The following is a 25,924-nucleotide window of genomic DNA, read 5'->3' on the forward strand; positions in this document are numbered from 1 at the left end:
GAAATGAGCGAGCTGCCTCCAGACCCTTCCCAGTTGAGCCGAGTGTTTGCTTTGTGGCTGTGCTTCTGAAGCCAAGCGAGGAAGACAGGTGTTTCTCCTGTGTGGGAAGCAGAGGACCCGAGAGCAGCTGGTGCCGGCTCCCTCCCCGGGGCGCACGGTGGGCCCTCCCCCAGGCTGGGCCGCAGGGCCGGGTCCACGCTGTGCGGTGACACGCACGCCTTCTGTGTGACTGCAGGGCTGGCCAACGGTCCCGACGTGGGGGAGACGGACGGCCTCCAGGAGGTGCCCCTTTGCAGCTGCCGGATGGAAACCCCGAAAAGCCGAGAGATCACCACTCTGGCCAACAACCAGTGCATGGCCACAGAGAGCGTGGATCACCAGGTGAGTGGTTTGCCCTCTTAGCGCCGGGGCCCCGCCGCCCACGCGCACAGTCACGCCCCTGGCGACAGAGCCAGCGCAGCTGGGGGCTCTGCAGGGAGACGGTGCGATCGTGGGCGAGGGCGAGGGGGCCGCGGGCTTCTCTGCCTGGCTCTGGGCGCGGACGTGGACAGCTCGAGAGGCAGAGCTGACTGAGGTGCTGGTGGCCTTGGCACGTGTTCTGTCACTGGCAGCGTCTCCACAGACCCCTCTACCTTCTTCAGAAGAACTTTTCTCGAAGAAGCGGCAGGTAACCTCTGACCCTGCCTTGCAGCAGCAGTGGTGGCGGCGCTGCCAGCTCTCCAGTCCCTCCCTCTCCCCGGGCCCTCTTGGCTCTGAGCTGCATTTTAGGCAAACCCCATTTGCCACTGAACATCCCAGCGGTGCCGTCTGAGGCACAAGAGAAGGTTGCCTCGCGTCGCCAGACCACAGCAATTTCCCGTCTCTCCTGAGGCTTGGCTTCCCCGTGGAGGCCGGCTGGGCTCCGAGCCGCGAGCCCGTTCCGTCTGCCCTCTGGGCGCCGCCCGCTGCAGGCCTGGGCTCGGCCCCCCTGAGCCCCTGCGAGTGGGGCTGGAGCTGTCCAGGCACTGGGGCTGTGATGTCGTGCTGGCCGTGCCACCAGGGGCTCAGCCCCCTGCTCGCAGCGTGTGTCCCCGCTGTCCTGCCCTTGGTCCCCGTGTGCTTGGAAGTTGCGCAGGGGCGGCTTTGCAGCTCTCCTGTTCCTCCCACACTTTGTCTCTGGGGACTTTGCGACTGGGGGGCTGTGGCCGCGTGTCCCCCAAAACGGGCTTCCTTTGGGTGGGGCGGGCGAGCCCCTCCCCCGCGCTCTCAGGTGAGAGGGGGCTGCCTGGCGCCTTCCAGCCCCTTCCTAAGCTCATCTCCTCAGGCTTCAGGGTATTGGGCCTCCAAACTTGGTGGTAAGAGGAAGCTTAGACCCAGAAAACAGCACAAGACACATCTGGCCTAACAGGTGCATTGGGGTAGGCGCTTGGAACCCCGCAGCAAGGCCAAGAAAGGAGCCGCCATCCTGGCCCGTGTCCTCGTCTCGAGCCTGTGTTTTCAAACCACTTCGTTGTCTGAACACGTGTCCCCAGACGCCCTGCTCATCTGCCTTCTTGTCTTTCCGTCCATCGGTGGATGGCTGGGCTCTGTGGCCCTGGGTCCGTCGGTGGATGGCTGGGCTCTGTGGCCCTGGGTCCGTCGGTGGATGGCCGGCCTCTGTGGCCCTGGGTCCGTCGGTGGATGGCCGGCCTCTGTGGCCCTGGGTCCGAGTCGGCGCCTCCCTCTGCGCCTCATGCAGAGGCGGCCCCGCGACGAGGCAGGCGCTCCTGCACGTCGCTCATCGGAGGTTTCTGAGTGACCGTCCGCTTAGGAGCCAGGCGGTTTCCGCTGCCGTTTCCTGGCTCGGCAGAAGGTCTCAGACGAGGACGGCCCAAGCGCCAGCCTTTCTCTTCATTTCCGGGTCTTTCAGGGGATGAGTCACGCTCTGTGTCATCTTCTGGGGTTGACCGTTGGTGTCTCTTCGGACCCATTATGAAGGCGCGTAGTTAAGTGGGGTTGATGAGGCCGCCCTTTCTCTGACTGTTGGAGGCTCAGACGGCAGCCCTCCGCCCCCTGGGCTGCAGGACCCTCTTCCTGCCGGGCCCTGGGGCTGCTGCGCAAGGTCGGGACCAACCTTCAAGTGAGGCTGCTCGAGTCGCGTGCCTCGCCACTTCTTCCACAGCGTGTGCCGCGATGTTTTGTGCATTTACACGATCTGTGCAACTCAGGGAATGAGCGATTTCCATGGAGTCACAAAATCATTCAAAGTGCAGGACACCTTGCCGTCTAGAGTTAGGTCCCTAAAGCTGGCGGACAGTGGACTGAGGGTTTGTGTTATTGCAGCAGATCTTTTAAGAAACTCCCATTGCTGGAGTTCCCGTCGTGGCGCAGTGGTTAACGAATCCGACTAGGAACCATGAGGTTGCGGGTTCGGTCCCTGCCCTTGCTCAGTGGGTTAACGATCCGGCGTTGCTGTGAGCTGTGGTGTAGGTTGCAGACGCGGCTCGGATCCCGCGTTGCTGTGGTTCTAGCGTAGGCCGGTGGCTACAGCTCCGATTCAACCCCTAGCCTGGGAACCTCCATATGCCGCGGGAGCGACCCAAGAAGTAGCAACAACAACAACAACAAAACAACAACAAAAAAGACAAAAGACAAAAAAAAAAAAAAAAGAAACTCCCATTGTAGAGCTTTGCTTGGTGTCCAAGGAGAGTGCCCACAGGAGTCTGCTCTGAATGCAGAGCAGGCATGAGACCCGCTGTCTTACTAAACTCGACGTTAACGTTTTGTAAACAGTTAAAACCAGGACGTTTCCATTGAACATTTAAAAAGTCATTTTTTTTCATTAAAATACGTGCCTCATATGATAGGTTTATTGCTATTTTAAAATAAATTAACATTTTAAAAATTACCTCTTGGAGGTCCCGTTAAGGCGCAACGGAAACGAACCCGACTGGTATCCGTGAAGACGCAAGTTCGATCCCTGGCCTCACTCAGTGGGTCAGGGATCCAGTGTTGCTGTGAGCTGTGGTGTAGGTCGCAGACATGGCTGGGACCCCACATTGCTGTGGCTGTGCCGTAGGCCGGCAGCTGTAGCTTCGACCCCTTGCCTGGGAATGTTCATGTGCTGCGGGTGCAGCCCTAAAAAGCAAAAAACAAAAGAAAAACCCACAAAAAACTCTTAATTTCTAACATGGTGAATATGAACAGATGTACCCCCCCCTTGGACAAAAGCCTGTTGGGACGCCGTAGTAAGAGGTCACTGAAACCAGAGATTTTTAGGAAGCGCCAGTCTCAACTTCTCTTTGCTTCATTTCTCTTGTCATGTCCTGTCCTCTTTCAAGCCCCCTTTGCCCTGGTGTCTTTGTGCCCTCAACTGGAAGGGGATCCTGGCAGGCTGGGTTTGAGAGTCCTGGTGGCTGGCCACGCTGGCCCCGGGTCCAGGCGGGGCCTTTCCCGGGTACCTGCTCTCTGCAGACCCAGGGAGAACCTCTGGGTGTCCGGGTGCCCTCTGGGCTGGGATCCATGAGACTCTGCGTCGGGCGCCCTCCTCCTGGTCCTCCCTCCGTGTCTCCAGGGTCTCGGGCTGACGGACCTACTCCCCCCATTGGCCTCTTGGGCCGTTGGTTTTGTCGTCACTGTTGTCTGAGGGTTTTGGTTTTGCTGTGTCGTTGCTCTCTCAGTTTTTTATGGTATTCCAGGGAATTCCTTTAAAAAATTGTTTTGACGGAGCTCATTCAGATCAGGCTGCCATGAAAATTTATTACTACCTTTCATTCCATGTTATTCTCAATCACTCCCCTGTGTTATTTTTGAAACATGTGAAGATGCTGTTTTATTTATTCACTCACTCATTTTCATTTATGGCCACACCTGTGGCATGTGGAAGTTCGGGGGCCAGAGATCAAACCCGTGCTACAGCTGCAGCCTGAGGCACAGCAGTGACGACACTGGATCCTTAACCTACTGCGCCACCAGGAAACTCCCAGCAAATTCTCAAGCTGTTGCCGTTTTTCCAGAAGTATTTTTCGCCTGCTGATGCTCAGGCTGCCTCATCTTCAGCTGGTAGCTGCCCCCAGAACCAGTTCCTTTGTCCCTCTGTCTCTTTGCCATTCAGCTTTACTGCAGGTCGCCTTTTGGGGTGTGTGTCTAAGCCCTGACAGACACACATGATCGTGCGCCCAGCACACTGGGAGCCCTGATTTCTGCGCATCTGCGTCTCTCTTGCTGGGGGTGGGGCGCCCACGCTCTAGCGTAGTCCTGGCGTCTCCCCCCCAGCCTCCCAGCTCGGCCCGCTGTCCGGGGACGCGTCTTCTTGTTGGGTGGACTCTCCTGGGAGCCCGTGGGGCCTGCCGGCTCTGTCTTTCAGGTGTTTGGATGGTCCCCGTTTAGCTGGTCCTCAGCCCAGTGGGTTTCAGTCTGTGATCTCAGTGGTGCTAAGAGTTCCCCACCGGTTCTAACTGTGCCTTCGGTTTCTGCCTCTCGGGTGGGAATTTTCATGGTTCCAGTTTCTTCCACTGTTGGCTTCATTACTTAGGTCTTTTTGTAACGTTCCAGCCGTTGCTCAGGGTTGTGGTGCCTGTCTCTGGGGACAGCCTGCCTTCCCCAGTGCCCTAGCACTTGGCGTGGAAGGAAGAGACGCTTACAGAGACGTGGGTCCAAACCCCTCCCGCCTCTGTCATTGGCGTCAGTGCTGCGTCCGCTGTTTTGTAAGCAGCCGTCTTGACACACGTACAGTCCTCTTAGTTTCCCTTCCGTCACATGCACCCGGAGCGTGGTTTCTGTCCGTCACCCTCCCCGTGCCCGGGGCCTGCCCAGCGCACGCCTGCTAGTGACTTCTCTTCGCCTTCGTCTGGAAGGCGTTTCATGGTGCTGGTGGGCGGCCGTGCTGCGTCCTCCGTCTCCTCTGGGGGTGCGTCCGCTGGTCCCTTGGGGCCTGTCTGCTCCTGGCGTCCGTCCTGCGGTGCGGCGTGGCGTCGGGGCTCTGCTCTGGCTCCCCGTCCGTCTGGCGCCCGGCGCGTTCCCTTCTCCGTCTTGTCCGCGACCCCGTCTGCGTCCTCTGGGCCCTGTCGTCTCTCTGCTGGTGCTTCCGTCCGGCTTTCTTCCTCGGCTCCCAGTGTGAGGTGCTTCGTCCTTCAGGGCAGGACTTCTGGGCACCCCTGTTGGTGGCGACCCCGCCTGGCTGCGGCGCAGGCTCCTCGCCAGCCCCCCGAGCCCGCCCTCTGCCCTGCGGCCTCCCCTTGGATGGGCCGTCTGAGGTTTCTTGCTGTGGGGATCTCCCTGCCCCGCCCTCCTCGCACAGTGTCCCCAGCAGCCCAGGAAGGGTCACAGCCGAGCTGGCCCCCGTCCCTTCCCTGTGCAGCCTCTCGTCTTCCCCGGCACTGACGGTTCCTGCACTGCCGCCTGTTCTCTCTGTGTGCGGCACCGACCGCAGCCCGAGGGCCGCAGGGCCTTCAGCCCCGCGGGCCTCCCTCCTGCAGGGTGCGTGGCCGTCGTGGCTCCTGGGGAGCCAGAGGTCTGGGGCCGCGGTCACACGCGGCTTCCTCTCCTGTCCCTTCTCGTGGGTCGCTGGCGGGGCGGCCCCAGCTCTGCCCTTCCTCGTGTCCTCCCCCTCCGCATCTCTCCTGCTCCCTCTCCCCGAGGCTGGACGTCGCGCTTTGCTTGTGCAAAGGCCGTCTTGCGGCACTTCTGAGGCAGCTCGCGTTTCTTCCACCTTCTTTCTGATCCTGAGAACTTCTGTTCCCCGCGCGCCCCTTGCCTCGCCGCCTCCTGATCCAGCCTCTGGGCTGCCACGGGGTGTCAGGGCGGCGACTCCTCCAGGCCGCGCACCCCCGGGCTCTGTGGCGTTCTCTGGAGCATGTGCTCTATCCGGGAGAAGTGGTGACTCTGGGGGTGGGGGTGACAGTGGCGGTGGGGGCGTCGCCCATGTCAGGAGGTGCCTGGGAGACAGCAGGGCTGCCGGGACGGGTCCCAGGTCTGTTTTGCGCTGGCCGCCCCGAGCATCGCTGGCCCTTTTGTCCTTCCGCCCAGCCCGGCTGGGTCGCCCACCTTGTGTCCTGGGTCCCTTCGATGTCTAGACCGTGCAGCCCGCCTAGGACGTTCTCCTGATGTGGCCCTGTGGCCACCTGCGGCCCACCTCCCCACCTTTGATTCCTTCCTTGCCCCCCTGCCACTGGGCATGGCTGCTGGGAGCCGGCCGCTCCAGCTGACCTGCTCTTGTCTGGTTGCAGCTGGGCAGGTGCACAAACAGTGTGGTCAAGCACGAGCTGATGCGCCCATCCAGCAAGGCCCCGCTCCTGGTGCTGTGTGAAGACCACCGGGGCCGGATGGTGAAGCACCAGTGTTGCCCTGGCTGCGGCTACTTCTGCACAGCGGTAAGTGCCTGGCCAGCCTGGCAGCTGCATGAGGCCTCGGGCAGGCGTGGTCCTGCAGCTGCTGACCTGGGCCTGCCCTGCGTATGCCCCCACGCGCCGCCTGCCTCCAGCCTGTGAACCCAAGGCCTCAGCTCCCCTCTGCCGCCCGTGTGTCTGAACACAGCGGCCCCTCCTGTCCACGTCCCCAGGGTCTCCTTCGCCCGTGGCCTCGTCCGCCAGGGTAACTGCTGCCGCCTGAAGCCGCTGCTCCCGTGGGCCCTTCGCGTGCCCGGGCCAGGAGCCCCCCAGGGCTTCCTCCCTGTGCCGCCCCTGCCCCGTCCTGATCATCCTGTCCTGCTGCTGGAACGATGGGAGCCGCTCCTCTGCGCCGGGACCTGGCTCCCGGGAAGAGCTGGGCGTGGCGGCCCTCCCCTCTCGAGGTTTCCTTTCTGTCTCGGTGCCAGGGGTCACCCGAAGGGCTCGGTGCTGACCGTCCGGCTCTGGTCTGTCCTCCGTGGGCCCTTCCTTGGCTCTGGTCTCACACGCGGCCTGTGGCCCTGGTCAGAGCAGCCCGAGGGGGAGGCCTTGGCCTCCGTGGGGTGGGGGGCGTCCTCTCCTTCCGAAAGGACGTGTGCGCAGGCGCCTGGGCTGGGCGCCTCCCCTCCACGGCCAAGGGCCGGGAGCCCCCGGGCGTGGCCTCCTGTCCCCGTGTGATGCTCCCTCCCGGCCCTGCTTGCTCATCCGTGTGTTAGCCCAACCAAAGGATGGGTTCTGGAGTTCTTGTCATGGCTCAGCAGTAAGAAACCCAGCTAGGAACCATGAGGACCTGGGTTTGATCCCTGGCTTTGCTCAGTGGGATAAGGCTCCCGTGTTGACGTGAGCCGTGGTGTAGGTCGCAGTCGCAGCTCAGACCCTGCATTGCTGCGGCTGTCGGATAGGCTGGTGGCTGCAGCTGCGATTCACCTCCTAGCCTGGGAACTTCATATGCCGTGGGTACGGCCCTAAAACACACACACAAAAAATACCGAAAAAAAGGATTTCTCATCTTCCCGCTTTTAGGGTAATTTTATGGAATGTCAGCCTGAGAGCAGCATCTCTCACCGTTTCCACAAAGACTGTGCCTCTCGTGTCAACAATGCCAGCTACTGTCCCCACTGCGGGGAGGAGACCTCCAAGGCCAAAGAGGTGACCATCGCAAAAGCAGACACGACCTCTACCGTGACGCTGGCCCCCGGGCAGGAGAAGAGCTCCACGGTGGAGGGCAGGGCCGACACCACCACAGGCAGGTATGGCCTCCAGCCGAGCCGTCCAAGGGCCCCTGGAAAGGTCTGTCCTTAACTGTTACCGACAACACCAGTTTTCTGGAAGTCTCCCAGCTGCCTCGCTGGCCGAGATCCCTGACCTGTGAGGAGGTCGGAGGTTCGCCCGTTGTCTGCCGCTGAGGTCGCCCCCTGCATGCGGGTGCGTCCTGCCGTGATTTGCACGTGTCCAGGCCGTCCTGATTGATGTGGTGTCGCAGGGTCCCTGTCCCGTGCAGTGGTCCCATGGGGGCCATTAGGATGCACCTGACACATCTGTATTGACGTCCTGTGGGTGTCTACCTGTGTGTCGATCCCTGCACACTGCTGCCTGCATGGACCTGTCCTCACCCGTCTCCACTCTGTGGACCTGTCCTCACCCGTCTCCACTGTGTTCACCTGTCCTCACCCGTCTGCACTCTGTTCACCTGTCTCCACTGTGTGGACCTGTCCTCACCTGTCTCTACCTGTTCACCAGTCCTCACCTGTCTCTACTCTCTTCACCTGTCCTCACCTGTCTCTACCTGTTCGCCTGTCCTCACCTGTCTCTACTGTCTTCACCTGTCCTCACCTGTCTCTACTCTCTTCGCCTGTCCTCACCTGTCTCTACTCTCTTCACCTGTCCTCACCTGTCTCTACCTGTTCGCCTGTCCTCACCTATCTCTACTCTCTTCACCTGTCCTCACCTGTCTCTACCTGTTCGCCTGTCCTCACCTATCTCTACTCTCTTCACCTGTCCTCACCTGTCTCTACCTGTTCGCCTGTCCTCACCTATCTCTACTCTCTTCACCTGTCCTCACCTGTCTCTACCTGTTCGCCTGTCCTCACCTATCTCTACTCTCTTCACCTGTCCTCACCTGTCTCTACCTGTTCGCCTGTCCTCACCTATCTCTACTCTCTTCACCAGTCCTCACCTGTCTCTACTCTCTTCACCTGTCCTCACCTATCTCTACTCTCTTCACCTGTCCTCACCTGTCTCTACCTGTTCACCTGTCCTCACCCGTCTCCACTGTGTTCACCTGTCCTCACCCATCTCCACTGTGTTCACCTGTCCTCACCCGTCTCTACCTGTGTACCTGTCTTATCCATCTGTACCTGTGTGTACCTCTCCCTATCCGTCTCTACCTCTGAGTACCTGTCTCTGCCCATCTCCACCTGGGAGTATCCGTGTGTGCTGTGGAACACGAGCGTTAGCTGCCATAGCTTTTGCCCTTGCTGCATTATGTTTGGAGGCCCCAGCTGAGCACAGAGAAGGCGCCCTGAAAGAGAAGATTTATGTTGGACACATACGGTTTTTGCGCTAAAAGAATTGAGTAGAAGTAGCTGAAGAATGAGTAGAGCTAAACAGAGGATCAGATAAGAAGAGGTGTCAGAAGCCTTGCTCCCTCCCCGCCGGCAGCGTCCGGATAGAAACCAGGGCGATGGTGAGCCTCCCACAACAGCAGCGGGACCCGGCCGCTCCCTAGGAGAACCAGCCAGTACCACGCACGGGGAAGGGCAGTGTAAGGCTTCCCTGACGGCCGCTTAAGAGGCTCGAGGTGTAGACATGCACGTTTGAATGTTGGAATGGTGTTGATTCTTCCGCATTCTGTGTTAATCATATTAATCTACAAATTGAATGTTTAAAGTCCTCTAAAATTCCAAGGGAACATCCTTGAATTGAGGAGGGCAGTGGACTTTATAGATTCAACCTGAAGTTCACTTGCTAAAGCAAATCTGAACCTTTGGCCAAAAGTCCTGGAAGAGCTGCCCACACTTCTGAATGTCCCTTTCTCTGGGAATTTGCTTCTAAATCTGGACCCTTCCATGCAGGGCTGAGCAGAGAGGATGGGAATTTGAGGCCATTTTCATTCTTGGAAGACTGGCCCGGTTGGAGGGCCGAGTAAACCGCAGTCCACGTTTCCATTGGTTTCCATGAGAAGGGGGGTCTTCTGTGTCTCTGACACTTGGACCTCCATTTCGTTCCTCCTCCCGCAGCGCGGCTGGACCCCTGCTCTCAGAGGATGACAAGCCACAGAGCACAGCCCCGCGGGTGCCTGAGGGCTTCGACCCCACGGGGCCGGTGGGGCTGGGGAAGCCGGCCCCCGGCCTCTCGCAGGGGCCCGGGAAGGAGACCTTGGAGAGTGCGCTCATCGCCCTGGACTCGGAGAAGTAAGGCCTGGCCCCGGCCCCCGCACGTGCCCTGGCCCTCTGCGCGTCCGGTGCTGGCCAGGGCCACCCCGTCCCAGTGTCTGCACCCCAGCACGGTCGCGGGCATTCCCAGGAGGTCCCTGAAACCCTTTCCAGGGCTCCCCTCAGTATTGCTCGGTGGGACCATTCACGTGTCGGCACGTGGTTTTCTGAAACTGTTAGACCAAGAGCAGAGGGGCTCTTGGAAGTGACAGCAAGCACAGTCTGGGGGCTCTTGCACACCTTCTCCTGGACGCTGTGGCCTGTGGCCCTGACCTCAGGGCATTAGAGCAGGTGCTGCCTGTGGTTCATCTGTGAAATGAGAGGGGACCAAGTGGCCCCTCAGAGTACCTGCGGCTTCTGAAGACCGCGGCCTGCTCTTGGCTGTGCAGGAGGGCCCCACGACCATGCAGGTGTCCCCTGGTCACGGGCTCCAGGGTTGGCTCAGGCTGGGTGTGCGTCTCCCTCCCTTGGAAATTCTGGTTGTTGGGACAGGTTCCTGAGTCCCCCCAGGCTTTGTGTCTGTCCGCCTCCAGCCTCGCTTCCGCCCTGTTCTCACGGCAACTGCCCGGCCCCTGCCCCACTCACCAGGTCCAGACTCTGCTGAGGAGAGGGTGGGCAGAGTGGTGTGACCCGCTGCCCCCCTCGCACCCCTTCCCCTCCTGCTGTAGGGAAATGGCTGGCCCTGTGCCCGCACAGAGTGCAGAGGCCGCGGGCGCCGTCCTCCTCGTGGGCGAAGGAGAGAGGCTCTTTTCTGTTGTTTTGTGGCGACGTGCTTGGGCCTGGTGGTCGTGGCATCCTCGACCTTGAGGACTCGGCAGGTGCCCCGTGTGCGCGCGCGCGCGCGCCGGGGAAGCGTGTGCTCATGGCCATCCCGTGCTTTCTCCGCAGGCCCAAGAAGCTCCGCTTCCACCCGAAGCAGCTGTACTTCTCGGCCCGTCAAGGGGAGCTGCAGAAGGTGCTGCTCATGCTGGGTAGGTCTCGGGGGGCAGCAGCCGGTCCCCACCCGCGCTGCCCACTGGCCGTCCGCCTGAGCGTGTGTGTGGTTTTCGTGGAGCGAGGAGTGTTCTCTGGGAATTTCCCATGTTTGGACAGACCGAGTTTGTGGTTATCAACCCAAGAAGAGACGTAGATGCAGTCGAACCGACGAGACGGGACCGCGCCTGTTGTGGTGACGTGGAAGTAGCAGCTGTGCGGACAGAGTCGACAGTGCTCATGTCCCGTTTGTGCTTGTGTTCTGGGGCGCGTACCTGCCGTCACAGGCTTCCAGCACCCAGAGATGTGCTGAGCAGGAGACATGAGCTGATTTGGAGCTCGCGGCTGCAGGCTTGGTCTCTCTGGCTGGGAAGAGGTGGTTTCACATCCCTTCCTTAGGGAGCTCCTGTTGTGGCTCAGCAGTAACAAACCTGGCGAATAGCTGTGCGGACGCGGATTCGATCCTTGGCCTCGCCTGGCGGGTTAGGGATCCGGCGTTCCTGTGGCTGTGGTGCAGGCCAGCAGCTGTGGCCCCGATGTGACCCCTAGCCTGGGAGCGTCCACGCGCTGTGCGTGTGGCCCTAAGAAGCAAAAATAAATACATAAATAAATATTTAAAGGTAAAGAGTAAAATCCCTTTATTTAGTTTTCCCATGGAGCACAGCGGGTTAAGGACCCCGTGTTGTCGCTGCAGAGGCTCGGGTCGCTGCTGAGGCATGGGTTTGAGCCCTGGCCCAGGATTTTCACATGCACGAGTGTGGCCAAAACGAAAAAACGAAATCCCTTTACTCGACAGTAAGTAAGGAAAGGATCTTAACGGTTTGCTCTGAAAAACGAGAAAGGAAAGGTCTTATTTTGCGCTGAGCGGAGTGGCGCCTTTCATCATTTTCCTCACAGACCTGCGGCGCCGAGCTTGCCTCGCTGCTCCGTGGTCCGCCCCGCGCCGGCGTCCCCTCCAGGCCGGCCCTGCGCCCAGCACGCCGCAGTCCCTCAGGGCCCGGCGGTCCTGCTCCCCACGGGGCGCCGTCCTCAGGCCCGGGGCGCGGGGACAGGCGAGGGGGGCCTTGGCGCCCCGCCCCCGCAGATGGCTGCCGGTCCCCGCGGCTGCACCCCGGCTAACGCACCCCCTTGTCTTCCGCAGTTGACGGCATCGACCCCAACTTCAAGATGGAACACCAGAACAAGCGCTCCCCCCTGCACGCCGCGGCGGAGGCCGGCCACGTGGACATCTGCCACATGCTGATCCAGGTCGGGCGTGGCCTCCTCGGAGCCAGCAGCGCCGGGCGCCCGGCCCTGCCCGTGGCGCCGGCGGCCCAGCAGACGGGGCTCGGGGGCAGCTGGCGCCGCCTCTCCTGCCACTTGCCGCCGCCCTGGCGCCGGGCCTGCTGCTCCCCGCTCTTTCGTGACTTGCAGTTTGTCTTGGCTTTTCCGCGCCGCCGCCTGGCCGTGGGGAGGGGTCTTGGCGGGCCCGGGCGCCTCGTTTTGAGTCCAGTTCCTTACCTTGGCTCCTTCTGGAAGGCCCCTGTCACCCAGGGTCTGAAGGGCCCTGTGGTTCGGGAGGGACCTGCCCGGGCCCGGGTCTCTCCTGGAGCCCCTCTTGGCCCGACTGGCTCCCCGTCTTGGTCTTGCGAGCCCAGCTTCGGGGCAGTGCTCTCAGCGAGACCCTCGGCTCCTCTCAGGTCTTGAAATCCCGTCTCCTCTCACCCCCGGGGGCGCCTTCCCTGAGGCCTCTGCGTCTCTCCTGCGACTCTGGAGGGTCCCTCGGCGCCGTGAGGCCTCACGCTGCTCGGCTGGTTTGCGGTTTTCCGCGTCGCTCAGGGCCTTTGAGGGCAGGGCTGAACTGCTGGTGGTTCCCGGGTGGGGCGGCTCTCGGGGGTGGCTCTGGCGTCTGGAGAGGACGGCGTGGCGGTGCCCGGTGGGCCTCTGAGGGACGTTGCCGCTCCTGCTTTGGAGTCGCAGCTGCCCCGTCGTGTCCTCACTGGCCCGCGGTCTTGCCTTCACCCCTCTCTTCGCCCTGCAGACGGACGGACGGACGGACAGTGGCCGTATCGAAGATCGAGCCTGCTGCCGGGGGCGCTTTCTGAGGCCCTGCCCACAGGTTTAGGTCCTCCCAGCTTCGCCTCATGCTGCCGGCTCTGTACGGACACATCTCTTTGTTTTACTTTATTTTATTTAAGAAATGATTTTCCTCTATGGCCGCACCTGCAGCATCTGGAAGTTCCCAGGCTAGGGGTCCAATCGGAGCTGCAGCTGCTGGCCTCCACCACAGCTCACAGCAGTGCTGGATCCTTAACCCACTGAGTGAGGCCAGGGATCGAACCTGCATCCTCATGGATGCTAATCGGGTTCTTTTTTTTAAAAAAAAAATTGTGATTTTTATTTTTTCCATTACACCTGGTTATAGTGTTCTGTCCATTTCTATTATGCAGCAAAGTGACCCAGTCACACATACATAGACATTCTTTTTCTCCCATTATCCCCCATCGTGTTCCACCGCAAGTGACTAGATCTAGTTCTCTATGCTCTGCAGCGGGATCTCATTGCTCATCCACTCCAGATGCAAGAGTTTGCATCTGCTAACCCCAGACTCCCAGTTCATCCCACTCCCTCCCCCTCCCCCTTGGCAACCACAAGTCTCTTCTCCACGTCTATGCGTTTCTTTTCTGTGGAAAGATCTGTTTGTGCTGTATGTTAGATTCCAGATATAAGTGATATATCATATGGTATTTGTCTTTCTCTTTCTGACTGACTTCACTTAGTATGAGGGTCTCTAGTTTCATCCATGTTGCTGCAGGTGGCATTATTTTGTTCTTTTTTACGGCTGCGTAGTATTCCATTGTGTGTATATACCACATCTTCCTAATCCAGTCATCTGTCGATGGACATATGGATTGTTTCCTTGTCTTGGCTGTTGTGAATAGAGCTGCAATGAACATGCGGGTGCATGTGTCTTTTTCAAGGAAAGTTTTGTCCAGATATACGCCCAGGAGTGGGATTGTGGGTCCTATGGTGGTTCTATGTATAGTTTTCAGAGGAACTTCCATGCTGTTTTCTAGGCAGGTTGTACCAGCTTACACTCCCACCAACAGAGTAGAAGGGTTCCCTTTTCTCCACACCCCCTCCAGCACTTATTTGTGGACTTATTAATGATGGCCATTCTGACTGGTATGAGGTGGTATCTCATGGTCGTTTTGATTTGCATTTCTCTAATAATCAGGGATGTTGAGCATTGTTTCATGTGCTCGTTGGCCATCTGTATATCTTCTTTGGAGAATGTGTATTCAGGTCTTTTGCCCATTTTTCCATTGGGTTGTTGGTGGTTTTGCTGTTGAGTTGTATCAGTTTGTGTATTTTAGAGATGAAGGCCTTGTCAGTTGCATTGTTTGAAACTATGTTTTTCCATTCCACAGGTTGTCTTTTTGTTTCCTTTTTGGTTCCCTTCGCTGTGCAAAAGCTTGCCAGTTTGATTAGGTCCCACTGGTTTATTTTTGCTTTTATTTCTGATGCTTTGGGAGACTGACCTGAGAAAACATTTGTAAGGTTGATGTCAGAGAGAATGTTTTGCCTATGTTCTCTTCTAGGAGTTTGGTGGTGTCTTGTCTTACGTTTAAGTCTTTCAGCCACTGTGAGTTTATTTTTGTGCATGGTGTGAGGGTGTGTTCTAGTTTCATTGATTTACATGCAGCTGTCCAGGTTTCCCAGCAACACTTGCTGAAAAGACTGTCTTTTTCCCGTTTTATAGTCTTGCCTCCTTTGTCGAAGATTAATTGACTGTAGGTGTCTGGGTTTATTTCCGGGTTCTCTATTCTGTTCCATTGTCTGTCTGTCTGTTTTGGAACCAGTACCACACTGTCTTGCTGACTGTGGCTTTGTAATATTGCCTGAAGTCTGGGAGAGAGATGCCTCCTGCTTGGCTTTTGTTCCTCAGGATTGCTTTGGCAATTCTGTGGTCTTTTGGATGGTTTGTTCTAGTTCTGTGAAACATGTCATGGGTAATTTGATAGGGATTGCATTGAATCTGTAGATGGCTTTGGGTAGTATGGCCATTTTGACAATGTAAGTTTTTCCAACCCAGGAGCATAGAATACCTTTCCATTCCTTTGCACCCTCTTTAATTTCCTTGATTAATGTTTTATAGTTCCCAGCATATAAGTGTTTCACCTCCTTGGTCAGGCTTATTCCTAGGTATTTAATTTTGGGGGGGGGGGTGTGATTTTAAAAGGTATTGTATTTTTGTATTCCTTATATAATATGCTTTTTTTTTTTTTTTTTTTTTTTTTTTTTTTTTTGTCTTTTTGCCATTTCTAGGGCCACTCCTGCGGCATGTGGAGGTTTCCAGGCTAGGGGTCGAATCAGAGCTATAGCCTCCGGCCTACGCGGGATCCGAGCTGCGTCTGCAACCTACACCACAGCTCACGGCAACGTGGGATCCTTAACCCACTGAGCAAGGGCAGGGACCGAACCCGCAACCTCATGGTTCCTAGTCGGATTCGTTAACCACTGCGCCACAACGGGAACTCCATATAACATGTCATTTTTAGTATACAGAAATGCAACTGATATCTGAATATCTTGTATCCTGCTACTTTGCTGAATTCATTGATCAATTCCGATAGTTTTTGGGTTGAGTCCTTAGGGTTTTCTATACATAGTATCGTGTCATCTGCATACAGTTACAGTTTTACCTCTTCTCTTCCGATTTGGATGCCTTTTATTTCTTGTGTTTGTCTGATTGCTGTGGCCAGGACTTCCAGCACTATGTTGAATAGCAGTGGTGAGAGTGGGCATCCTTGTCTTGTTCCAGACTTGAGTGGGAAGGCTTTCAGCTCTTCTCCACTGAGTATTGTATTTGCTGTGGGTTTGTCGTCAGTGGGTTTGATTCTGTTCAGAAATGTTCCCTCTGTACCCACTTTGGTAAGAGTTTTTATCATGAAGGGATGTTGGACTTTGTCAGGTGCTTTTTCTGCATCTATTGAGATGACCATGTGGTTTTTGACTGTTCTTTTGTTACTGTGGTGTATGATGTTGCTTGATTGGCATATGTTGAACCGTCCTTGTGAACCTGGGATGAATCCCACTTGGTGGTGGTGTATGATCTTTTTATGTGTTGTTGGATTCGGTTGGCTAAAATTTTGTTGAGAATTTTTATGTCTGTATTCATCAAAAATATTGGCCTATAGTTTTCTTTTTTGGTGGTATCTTTGTCTAGTTTTGGTATTAGGGTGATGGCGGCTTCATAGAATGTCTTTGGGAGCGTTCCTTCTTCTTCAGCTTTTTGGAAAAGTTTAAGGAGGGTGGGTGTAAGTTCCTCTTGGTATGTTTGGTAGAATTCGCCTGTGAAGCCATCTGGTCCTGGACTTTTGTTTGTAGGGAGTGTTTTTATTACATATTAAATTTCATTTCTAGTGATTGGTCTGTTCTGTTGATCTGTTTCTTCTTGATGCAGTTTCGGTGGGCTGCAAGTCTCTAGAAAGTTGTCCATTTCTCCTGGGTTGTCAGATTTGTTGGCGTATTATTGTTCATCGTATTCTCTTAGGGTTTTTTGTATTTCTGTAGTATCCTTTGAGCTTTGTCCTTTTCCATTTTTTATTTTGTTTATTTGGGTTTTTCTCTCCTCTTCTTGGTGAGTCTGGCCAGAGGTTTGTCAATTTTGTTTACCTTTTCAGAGAACCAGCTCTTGGTTTGATTGATTTTTTTTTCTATTTTTTTTTGAGTCTATTTTATTGATTTCCTCTCTGATCTTTATGATTTCCTTCCTTCTGCTGACTTTAGGTCTTGTTTGTTCTTTTTTTTTCTAATTCGTTTAGGTGGTGGGTTAAGTTGTCGATGGAAGATTTTTCTTTTTTGAGGAAGGCCTATGTCGCCGTGAATTTCCCTCTGAACACTGCTTTTGCGGCATCCCATAGATCTTGTGTGGATGTGTCTTCATTATCATTTGTCTCGAGGTATTTTTTAATTTCCTTTTTGATTTCCTCACTGATCCATTGGTTTTTTAGCAGCATGTTGTTTTGTCTCCATGTGGTTAGTTTTTTCTCATTTCTTTTCCTGTGGTTGATTTCTAGTTTCATGCCATCGTGGTCCGAGACGGTACGTGAAATGATTTCTGTACTCTTAAACTTGTTGAGGGGAGCTTTGCGCCCCGGTGTGTGGTCAGTCCTTGAGAGTGTTCCATGTGCACGCGAGAGGAATGACTACTCTGTTTTGGATGTAATGTCCTGACAGTATCAGCGAAGTCTGACTTTTCTGTTGGGTGGTTCAGGGCCTCTGTCGCCCCGTTGGTTTCTGTCGGAGGCCCGTCCGTGGATGTGAGTGGGGTGTTAGCGCCTCCTCGCGTGACTCTCTTCCCATCACTTTCTCCTCTTATGTCTGTTGGTGTCTGTGGTATGTGTCCGCGTGCTCCTCCAGTTGGGTTCTTGACCCCTGGGCCACAGTTGGAACTCCTGGGTGCACCTCTTCAAACAGTGTGTCAGCAGACGTTCAGCAGGCCCGGCAGCCTTGGTAGTCTATTAGAAGCTTTAGGTTATACTTACTGTGACTGCTCACATTTTTCATTTATTTGTCATTCCTTGAGTTGTAGTTTTGATTCTCAGGCTCTTAAATCAAGTATTTCTTTCTCTCTCGCCTTTGCCCCTTTCTTTGGGTTGACATGTGTTTCATTTCTTTTTTTCCTTATTTTATTGGAAGTCTAGTGCTTTCCTTTCTTACCCAGCGGTTGCTCTGGTTCTGTCTTTCTCCGTCTTGACACAGCCTGAGGAGGGAGGAGGGAGCCGGAGGAGGGAGCCGGAGGAGGGAGAGGGGGCGGGAGAATGAAGGCGGGAGCCGGAGGAGGGAGAGGGGGCGGGAGAATGAAGGCGGGAGCCGGAGGAGGGAGGACAGCGGGCGGGGGAGGGAGGGGGAGCCGCAGGGTGTTGCCGGGGACCTGGAGCTCCAGCGGAGGCAGCGGGACTGCGGGGGATCTGGGGAGAGGCCCTCCAGCGGCGCGAGGGTCTAGAGCCGGGGGGCGGGGTGGGGCTTCTCGGCGGACGGCCCGCCTGGCCTGGGCTCGGGGTGCAGTTGGTTTCCGTCTCCCGCTTTTTATTTCGAACGGCTTTATCCGCCCCTCACGGTTGCATTTCCTTCTCTGTGGCGGGAGCAGCCGCCTTCTCCTGACTGCTGCTTCCATTGGAGACGGCGGCTCGTCGCACCTTTGACAGGGCCCATCCCTCCCCCGCCAGCTTTTCTTACATGAGAACGTGTGTGTGAGTGTGTGAATGTGTGTGAGTGAGTCTGTGAGTGTGAGAGCGCGAGAGAGCGTGCCTCAGTAACACGGAAGCATCCTGGTGAGCACATGATGACAGAGGAAGCCAAGCTGACCTGCTTGCTCCCCAGAGACACCGTGTCCCCTTTCCTTGGTGACAGCACCTGTGTTTCTCTGCGCTCAGCTCAGCTCGGTCCACCCCAACCCTCACACCAGTTGAGTCACCCGGCGTGCATTTCAGTGAAAGAGCAGAGGCTCAGGGCTGCGGCCTGGGGCCCAGTCCCGAGGCAGGGCTGTGCCTGTGAGGACCGGCCTGGGGCCGAGCTCGGGGGCTCTGCCTTCGGTGTGGAGAGCGAAATGTATCTTCCGTATTTTGGGAAACCCAGCGCTGCCCCGTCGCCATTCGGCCTGGGCCTGGAGTGGTGCCCACCTGGCAGCCCTTCAGGTTAGCTGGTGGTGGCTTCGGCGTCTCGGGGCGAACTCCCTCAGCTCGGGGGCTGTGCTTCTGTCCCTGTTTCTTTTCCCAAAACCCGAGCAGGAAAGACGGCCCTGGCTTCCTCTGCTTTGCCCTGGAGCCGGGGCGTTGTTCCGGGAGGCTCTGGCTCTGTGCCCTCCCCCGGCTCGGTGGGGGAGCCTTGTGAAGGGCGGTTGTCCTTCCGAGGTCTCACTGGAGATGGCTCGGCCAGGCGGCTGCCGCGGGGCGGTCATTGAGTTCAAGTGACAGAGTGAAATTGGACTCAGAAGGACCTGCTCTGGGGCGCCCAGCTGATTTCCCGTGCTGGTGGCACACCGTCGTGGTGGGTGGACTGGGTGGCACACACGAGAACCCCTGGGTCTCCGCAGGCCCCAGCCTTTGGACGGGGGGCGTATGCGGTCTTAGCGCCCCACCACGGGGTCACTCGTGGCAGCTTCCCCTCCTAGGCCTGAGGCTTGCCCCCACTGACGGTTACTGCTCTGGCTCCTGTCCTGCACCTCCATCTCTTTCTTGCGCCTCCATCTGCCCCCCAGCTCCGCCGCCGTTGTGCCCTCGGCCCTGCCGTCGCGTCTTTGGGTCCTGTCTGCTTCACTTTTAAATGCTGAGCAGGCCGTGAGCCCACGAGGCATCTTCTAATAGAAGAAGGTGCGTTTTCTAGCAGCGACCAGGCCCAGAGTGAGGGACAGAGTGGCAGCTGCAGCACTGACCCCAGGGCCCATGGCCTTGGGCTGTGGGGTGAGGTGTCCCCCACCCCAGGGGAAGGCCCTGGGTCGTGCCCGCCTCCTCCCGCCCCGTCGCAGAGCCCTTTCGTGTCGTCTCGGCTGCCCGCCCTCCTGGCGACGGTCACCCGCTGGGCTGACTGCTGGTGTGGCCTGGGGCACGGTCACCCGCTGGGCTGACTGCTGGTGTGGCCTGGGGCCGGCGTGTGCTGTGAGGGGCTCCGCACTGGCTCGATTTGGGATGCACGCGGTCTTCACACTTCCTGAGTCTCTGTCTGCCGACCCTGACCCTGTGCAGCACTGGCCCGAGGCTCTGCTCTGGCTCCTCAGGCAGACTGGCCCTCTCGGATGCGGGCCCTGCCCTCCCGGCTGTCCCCTGGGGGGCCTGTGGCCCAGGCGCTCACACCCGCTTTTGCTGCCCCCCACCTCTGTGCTCTGGTGGGTTTGGGGGGTCAGGGTGGAGCCTTGCCAAGGGCACGCGCCCAGTTCACGGGCAGCACCTGGCCTTCCCCTGGCAGAGGGCGCCCCTGCCCTGTGCAGCCTGGCCTGAGTATGGCCGGCTCCACACCGGCCTTCGGCCTCATCAGTGCCACGCGGACCCCACCTTGCCCTGCGTGTGATGTTCCAGACTCAGCTGTTAACTTAGCTGCTGTGGAATCCTGGCTCCACTTTGCCCTGAGCTTGGGCCATCTGACCTGTGCCCCAGCCCATTTCCTACCTCAACTCCCCTGCCCTCTGACCTCAGCTCTGCGGCCATGCGGGCGGCCGAGTCTCCTTCCAGCTCCCTGGACCATCTCGGCCCCCTGGTTTTCCATGTGTACCATCTGTGTCTGTTTTAAAGTTTCTTATAAATTGGGTTACTGTTGGTTTTTATTGCTAGTACTAGAGACGGTGCTGTTTTCAGCTTGTAAATAGGAGCCCTTCGTGCATCGCTGAGAAGTTTCTCCTCAGTATGGAAAAGGTTCAACTCCCAGATGCTTTGCTCCTGGCGCACAGCCCGCTTTGAAGCTGGGCTTCTTAAATTAAGTTCAGACACGATTCATCCATGTGTACCTACTGGTTCATAATTTTTAACACACACTTGTGTTTTGTTTTGTTTTTTTCTTCTTTCTTTTTAGGGCCGCACCCGTAGCACATGGAGGTTCCCAGGTGAGGGGTCCAATCGGAGCTACAGCTGCCGGCCTGCACCAGAGCCATAGCAACGTGGGGTCTGAGCCGCCTCTGCGACCTACACCACAGCTCACGGCAATGCTGGATCCTTAACCCCCTGAGCAAGGCCAGGGATCAAACCCGCATCCTCATGGATCCTAGTCGGGTTCGTTAACCGCTGCGCCACGACGGGAACTCCTTTAACCCACACTTGTGAAAGGATTAGGACTCGCTCTAGAGTATACACTGCAAGTGAGTTTTTGTTCAGTTTATTTTGGCAGGTGTTAGGCGAGACAGAGCAAGGACCCGTGAGGCCACTGGGGTGTGGTCACTCCGGGCCAGGTCGCCGCCTGCGCGGCCAGCCTCGCCCAGGCCCTGGCCCCTTCCTCCCCTGCTTATTGCTAAAGGGTCGTCCCTGGTGTGCGACGAGCGGTTTCTACCACACTGCCTGGAGCCGAAGTGCTCCTGTGGTGAGCAGACAACCGTGCCTCCGAATCCAGGTTCGGGAGCCCAGGCACGGTCGATAGAGACTTAACCGGGGCCCCAGATCCCTCGTTCCCATGGGTCTGAGCCTGGGGTCGCTGCCTCGCCGGCCGCGCTCACATCTGAGCCGTCCCCTGTTTCTCCAGGCGGGCGCCAACATCGACACCTGCTCGGAGGACCAGAGGACCCCGCTGATGGAGGCGGCGGAGAACAACCACCTGGACGCGGTGAAATACCTCATCAAGGCCGGCGCGCTCGTGGACCCAAAGGTACTTCCTGCCCAGAGGCGCTCCCGCGCTTCCCTGTCGCGGCGGCTGCAGGAGCTGGGGCCGCCAGACATCCCAGCAGTGAGTTCACCTCGCCTGGTTCCCAGTTTCCTCAGGAGCACTGGGTCCCCTGTGCCCAGCTGGAGACAAGCATCTGACAAGGCGCCTGCGTGCAGAGGGGCCCGGGTGCCCTCTGTCCTGATCACGTAGGTGGGCGGGGAAAGCGGAGGCCCCCAGACTGGAGAGGGAGTGAGCTCTGCTCATGGGTGGCCTGATCTTGCCGTAGAAAATCCTGAAGGACCGCCAAGAAACTTGCTAGAACGAATAAATTTATCCAGGAAAGTTGCAAGGTACAAAATCAGTGCAGAAGTATCAGTTGTATTTCTTCTCGTTTGTCTTTTTAGGGCTGCACCTGCAGCAAATGGAAGTTCCCAGGCTGGGCGTTGAATCCGAGCTCCAGCTGCTGGTCTGCACTGTAGCCACAGCAACGCCAGATCTGAGCCGTGCCTGCGACCCACACCACAGCCCATGGCAATGCCGAGCCCCTGACCCACTGACCCAGGCTTGGGATCGAACCCATGTCTACATGGATGCCAGTTGGGTTCATTACTGTGAGCCACAAGGGGAGCTCCTCTGTTGTGTTTCTACACACTTGCGGTGAACTGTGCCAAAGAGGAAGTTAAGTTGCAGTTACAGTACCATCAGAAGAAGAAATACTCAGGAACAAACTTAACGAAAGGAGGCAAAAGATGTGTACACTAAAATGTTGCTGAAAGTAGTTAAAGACAGAACGTCCCCTTGGCTCGTGGACTGGAAGCGGACAGTAAATCCGTCCTGAGGCACCTGCCGGGGTTGGTTCCCGTTACCAGACCCACAGATGCTCAAGTCCCTTGTAGAAAATGTGCACTGTGGTCGTGGGCTCTGCATCCGTGGATGCCAGGGGCTGCCGGCCTTATTAAAATGTTGCTGCTGCCCAGAGCAGACTGCAGATTCAGTGCAATTTCTGTCCCAATCCCAGTCCATTGGTTACAGCGTATAGAAAACCATCCCCAATTCATAGGGAATCTCAGAGGACGCTGAAGAGCAGCACAATCTTGCAAAAGAGCAAAGCTGAGAGCTCCTGCTGTGGCGCAGCAGGATCGGCAGTGGTTAAGGATCTGGTGGTGCCAGAGCTGTGGTGTGGGTCGCAGCTGCAGCCTGTTTCTGATCCCTGGCCTGGACTCCACATGCCACGGGGCAGCCAAAAAAGAAAAACAAAACCAAAGCTGGGGCCCCACTTCTGACTTCCTGGCAGAGTTTTCAATAGTCAAGTTGGTGAGGTGCCTGCATGGAGCTAAACCACATACAGGACAGGAAAAAACAGGGCGGCCGGAAATAAACCCTCGGAGACGGGACCTTGTGATGGGTGTCCTGGGGCCACAGTCACCCAGTGGGAGGAGCGGTGTCCACACCCAGGAGACTGAGGCTGGGCCCCGGCAGGTAGTGTGCTCAACGTTAACTCAAAGGGGACCAAGACTTGGGAAACCTCCGCCAAAGCCATGCGGCTCTGCGAGGAGAAAAGGAGAATACTCAGGACGTCAGATCTGACACCAGAAGTGCAGAGCACAAGAGAAAGCATAGAGAACCTGAGCTCGCCCAGGTTAAAACCTTTTGTCCGTCAAAGGACACTGCTCAAGAGAGTGAGGAGCTGACCCCAGCGGGGGGGGGCCCGTGGGGGCTGTGGGTCTGGTGGGGCCCCTGTCCCGGACAGCCCGCCCCTCCCGCTGGACAGCGAGCTCCGGACAGGCTGGCTTTGGGTGGGTAGTTCTCCGTGGGGGACAGCGCAGGAGCGGGTGTTCAGTACCGCTGGTCACCAGGGAAATGCAGCCACAGCCGCAGTGAGACGCCTCACACCCCTCAGCACAGCTGTTACCTAAAAATCGGAAAACACATCTTAGTGCAGATGAGTTTGCACACATTGCTGGAGGAAACGTAGACTGATGCAGTTACGGTGGAAGGCAGTTTGGTGGTTTCCTGAAGAGGTAATTACCGCGTGATCCAGCAGTTCCAGTCCAGGGCGTGCACCAGAGGACCAGGAAGCCAGGACCGGACAGCTGTGTGCACACCTGGGTTGTGGCAGCTGCCGGTAACTAGAAGGTGGAGGCAGCCCCAGTGTCCATCGATGGACAGTGGACGGGGCAGGCGTGGTCTGTCCGTCCTGGGGGGCGTCAATCGGCCTCACTCCGGGGCGGGGGGGAGGCTGCAGCATGGGCAAGGTCGGGAGCGTGGTGCTGCATGAGCAGGGCACACACAGAAGGGTGGGCATTGCATGACCCCACTTACGTGAGGGCCCAGACCAGGCCGGCCTGGGTCGATTTGAGGTCACCGGGGCATGGGGGAGGGGGGTGCCACTGCCGAATGGTTACCGGGTTTCTGAGAAGAGACGGTGATGGGTGGTGGCGTGGGTGAAATTAACACCACTGAGTCACAGTCAGAGATGGTTATGCTGGCAAGTTTTGTCATATGTATAAATATATATGCACACAATAACAAAGAAAACGTAAGTCTTACAGCCTTTCACATTTTGCGGGTTTTCGTTTGTTTTTTTGTTTGCTTTACCGGGCCGTTCCTGTGGCATGTGGAAGTTCCCAGGCTGGGGGTCCAGTCGGAGCTACAGCTGCCGGCCTTCACCACAGCCACAGCAATGCCAGATCTGAGCTGCGTCTGTGACCTACACCACAACTCACGGCAAAGCCGGATCCTTAACTCACTGAGCGAGGCCAGGGATTGAACCCACATCCTCAAGGATGCTAGTCAGATTTGTTACTGCTGAGCCATAACGGGAACGCCTAGCCTTTCATGTTAATACGCATTTTTTCCAAATGAAAAGCGATTTTGGAGTTCCCGTTGTGGCTCAGTGGTTAATGATCCCCAGTGGTATCCGTGAGGACTCAGGTTCGATATCTGGCCTCTCTCAGTGGGTTAAGGCTCTGGCATTGCCATGAGCCATGGTGTAGGTCGAAGATGCGGCTCAGATCCAGCACTGCTGTGCCTGTGGTGTAGGCCGGCGGCTACAGCTCCCATTCGACCCCTAGCCTGGGAACCTCCATGTGCCGCAGGTGCAGCCCTAAAAAGACCAAAAAAAAAGTGATCTCCTGTTCATACTATTTTCTCAACTTCTTTTTCTCATCCAATTAAATTCTCACTGTTCTTCAGTATTATTCTATAACATTATTTCAAGTGGCTGTGTCCTGTTTCATATGATTTGTGTCGTTTTTAGTCTCATTTGCTTACTCTTTAATACTTATGTTATTTTCAGTGTTTATTATACACAGTGCTTCAGCAGATGTGCTTATAGCTAAGTCCCTGCACAGTTTGATTTCTTAGGACAGATTTCTGCTGTGGAGTCTGCTGGAGCCGTGGTGTCTGTGATCGTCTTTAAGGCTTTGACCCTTCTTTCTGGCATGTGTGGGAGTGTCTGAACCCTCACGCCTTCCCCGCTCAAGGGCCAGCTGTCACCCATTCCAAATGTATTGACAATGTGATGTGCAAAATGATTGTTTTTTACTCTTTCAGTTTGCTTCTCCCAAAGTGAATATTTTTCTCATGTACAGTTTATTTACACATGTGAATATTTTTCAAGCTAGTATTTAGTCCCTTGTTTTGGGTGGTTTTTAAGGTCTGGAAACCTTTGGTTTTTCTGTAAATATCTATAGGTAATGTTGAACTCAATATGAATTGCTGCGGGTATATGGTCTGTTATCTGTAGACAATTTAAAAGCGTAAAACCATTTATGGCTCCGGTCGCAGGTAGCAAAAGTTTTGAGAGGCCTCAGTGGAGTGGCTGTTATATTTTGGCTGTGATCACCCCTGGGCCTTGACACTGGGAGGAGGCATTTGTTTCTTTCTGAGGTGGTTTCGTCCACGTGGTGTATTTAGTGTCTGAAGGACGGAGCTTGCTGGCCAGTCAGGAGGTGCCCACAGCCACGGGGAGGGACCCGGAGGCCGTCGGCTGCTGTGGCAGAGGCAGGCTGTGATTCCAGGGACCTAAGTGGCATTCGTGTTGCAGGACGCGGAAGGCTCCACCTGTTTGCACCTGGCTGCCAAGAAAGGCCACTACGATGTGGTTCAGTATCTGCTCTCCAGTGGACAAATGGACGTCAACTGCCAGGTAGCCGCTTGCTCCCCCGACTCGGGACGCCCAGCCTCCAAGGCTCCCACTGCAGGTCCTGGAAGGCGTGGCCTCGTCCTGCCACCTCCTTCCTGGCCTGCCCTCTGGCTGCTCTGCAGACTCTGTGCTGCTGCCCAGCTGGCGGCTGGTCCGGAGGTGTTCTGGTGGCCTGTGGCTTGTGTTCAGATGCCACCACTAGAGCAGGGTCCCCGCCCTCCTATGTGCCATGCAGCCCCCTGAGCAGCTTGTGTTTGCTGAGCGAGCGAGCGACTGGGGAGCTGCCTCCAACTCTCCAGGGACCCCTCCTGCTCCCGACATGACTCCAAGCTCTGGGGTGACCTCTCTCATCACCAGGTCCCCACTGCTGCTTGACCCAGCTCTCGAGTGCCCACCACCCTGACGGACCCTCCCGGGTAGACCCTGTGGTGTGGTCTGGGGCCCCCTCCCCTCTGATGGGGACCCAGCCAGACCTCCCGCCCCATGTCATTTTTTAACCTCCCACTCGGTCAGATTTTGTGAGTTTCTCACCCCAGCCGGGTTGGCTCCACAAGGTGGCCATGTGTTGTCCTGCCGTGTCCCAGTGCCCACAGTGGGCTTGTGGGGACTGTCTCACTTCGCTATGGAGGCCGAGTGTGTCCCCAGGGAAACGCAGCGATTGGGACACACGGGAGGTCCTGGGAGTGTGCGGAGGAGCT

At 56.9% G+C, this 25,924-nt stretch overlaps 1 protein-coding gene across 22 annotated transcripts in view; it reads left to right on the forward strand.

Annotated features, from left to right (window-relative positions):
* The window catches only part of EHMT1 (euchromatic histone lysine methyltransferase 1), a 138,705-nt gene that overhangs the window by 91,871 nt on the left and 20,910 nt on the right, over nt 1-25,924 (forward strand). For 21 of the 22 annotated variants that reach the window (XM_085002202.1, XM_085002216.1, XM_085002208.1 and 18 more), the window contains 8 exons: nt 236-381; nt 6,186-6,329; nt 7,368-7,594; nt 9,584-9,757; nt 10,667-10,749; nt 11,892-11,998; nt 20,960-21,082; nt 25,128-25,229. In XM_085002202.1, the coding sequence (XP_084858328.1) occupies nt 236-381; nt 6,186-6,329; nt 7,368-7,594; nt 9,584-9,757; nt 10,667-10,749; nt 11,892-11,998; nt 20,960-21,082; nt 25,128-25,229 (1,106 nt within the window). Of the gene's footprint in view, nt 1-235; nt 2,332-2,643; nt 3,123-6,185; nt 6,330-7,367; nt 7,595-9,583; nt 9,758-10,666; nt 10,750-11,891; nt 11,999-20,959; nt 21,083-25,127; nt 25,230-25,924 lie in introns of those variants that run through there. The other variant, XR_014831351.1, reaches the window with a different exon arrangement.

This window comes from Sus scrofa, chromosome 1 (genome assembly GCF_054392235.1).
Source record: "Sus scrofa isolate SSC_HxYL_T2T_F1_AM1 chromosome 1, Sscrofa_HxYL_maternal_Yorkshire_Landrace_v2.0, whole genome shotgun sequence".
NCBI classification, from domain to species: domain Eukaryota; kingdom Metazoa; phylum Chordata; class Mammalia; order Artiodactyla; family Suidae; genus Sus; species Sus scrofa.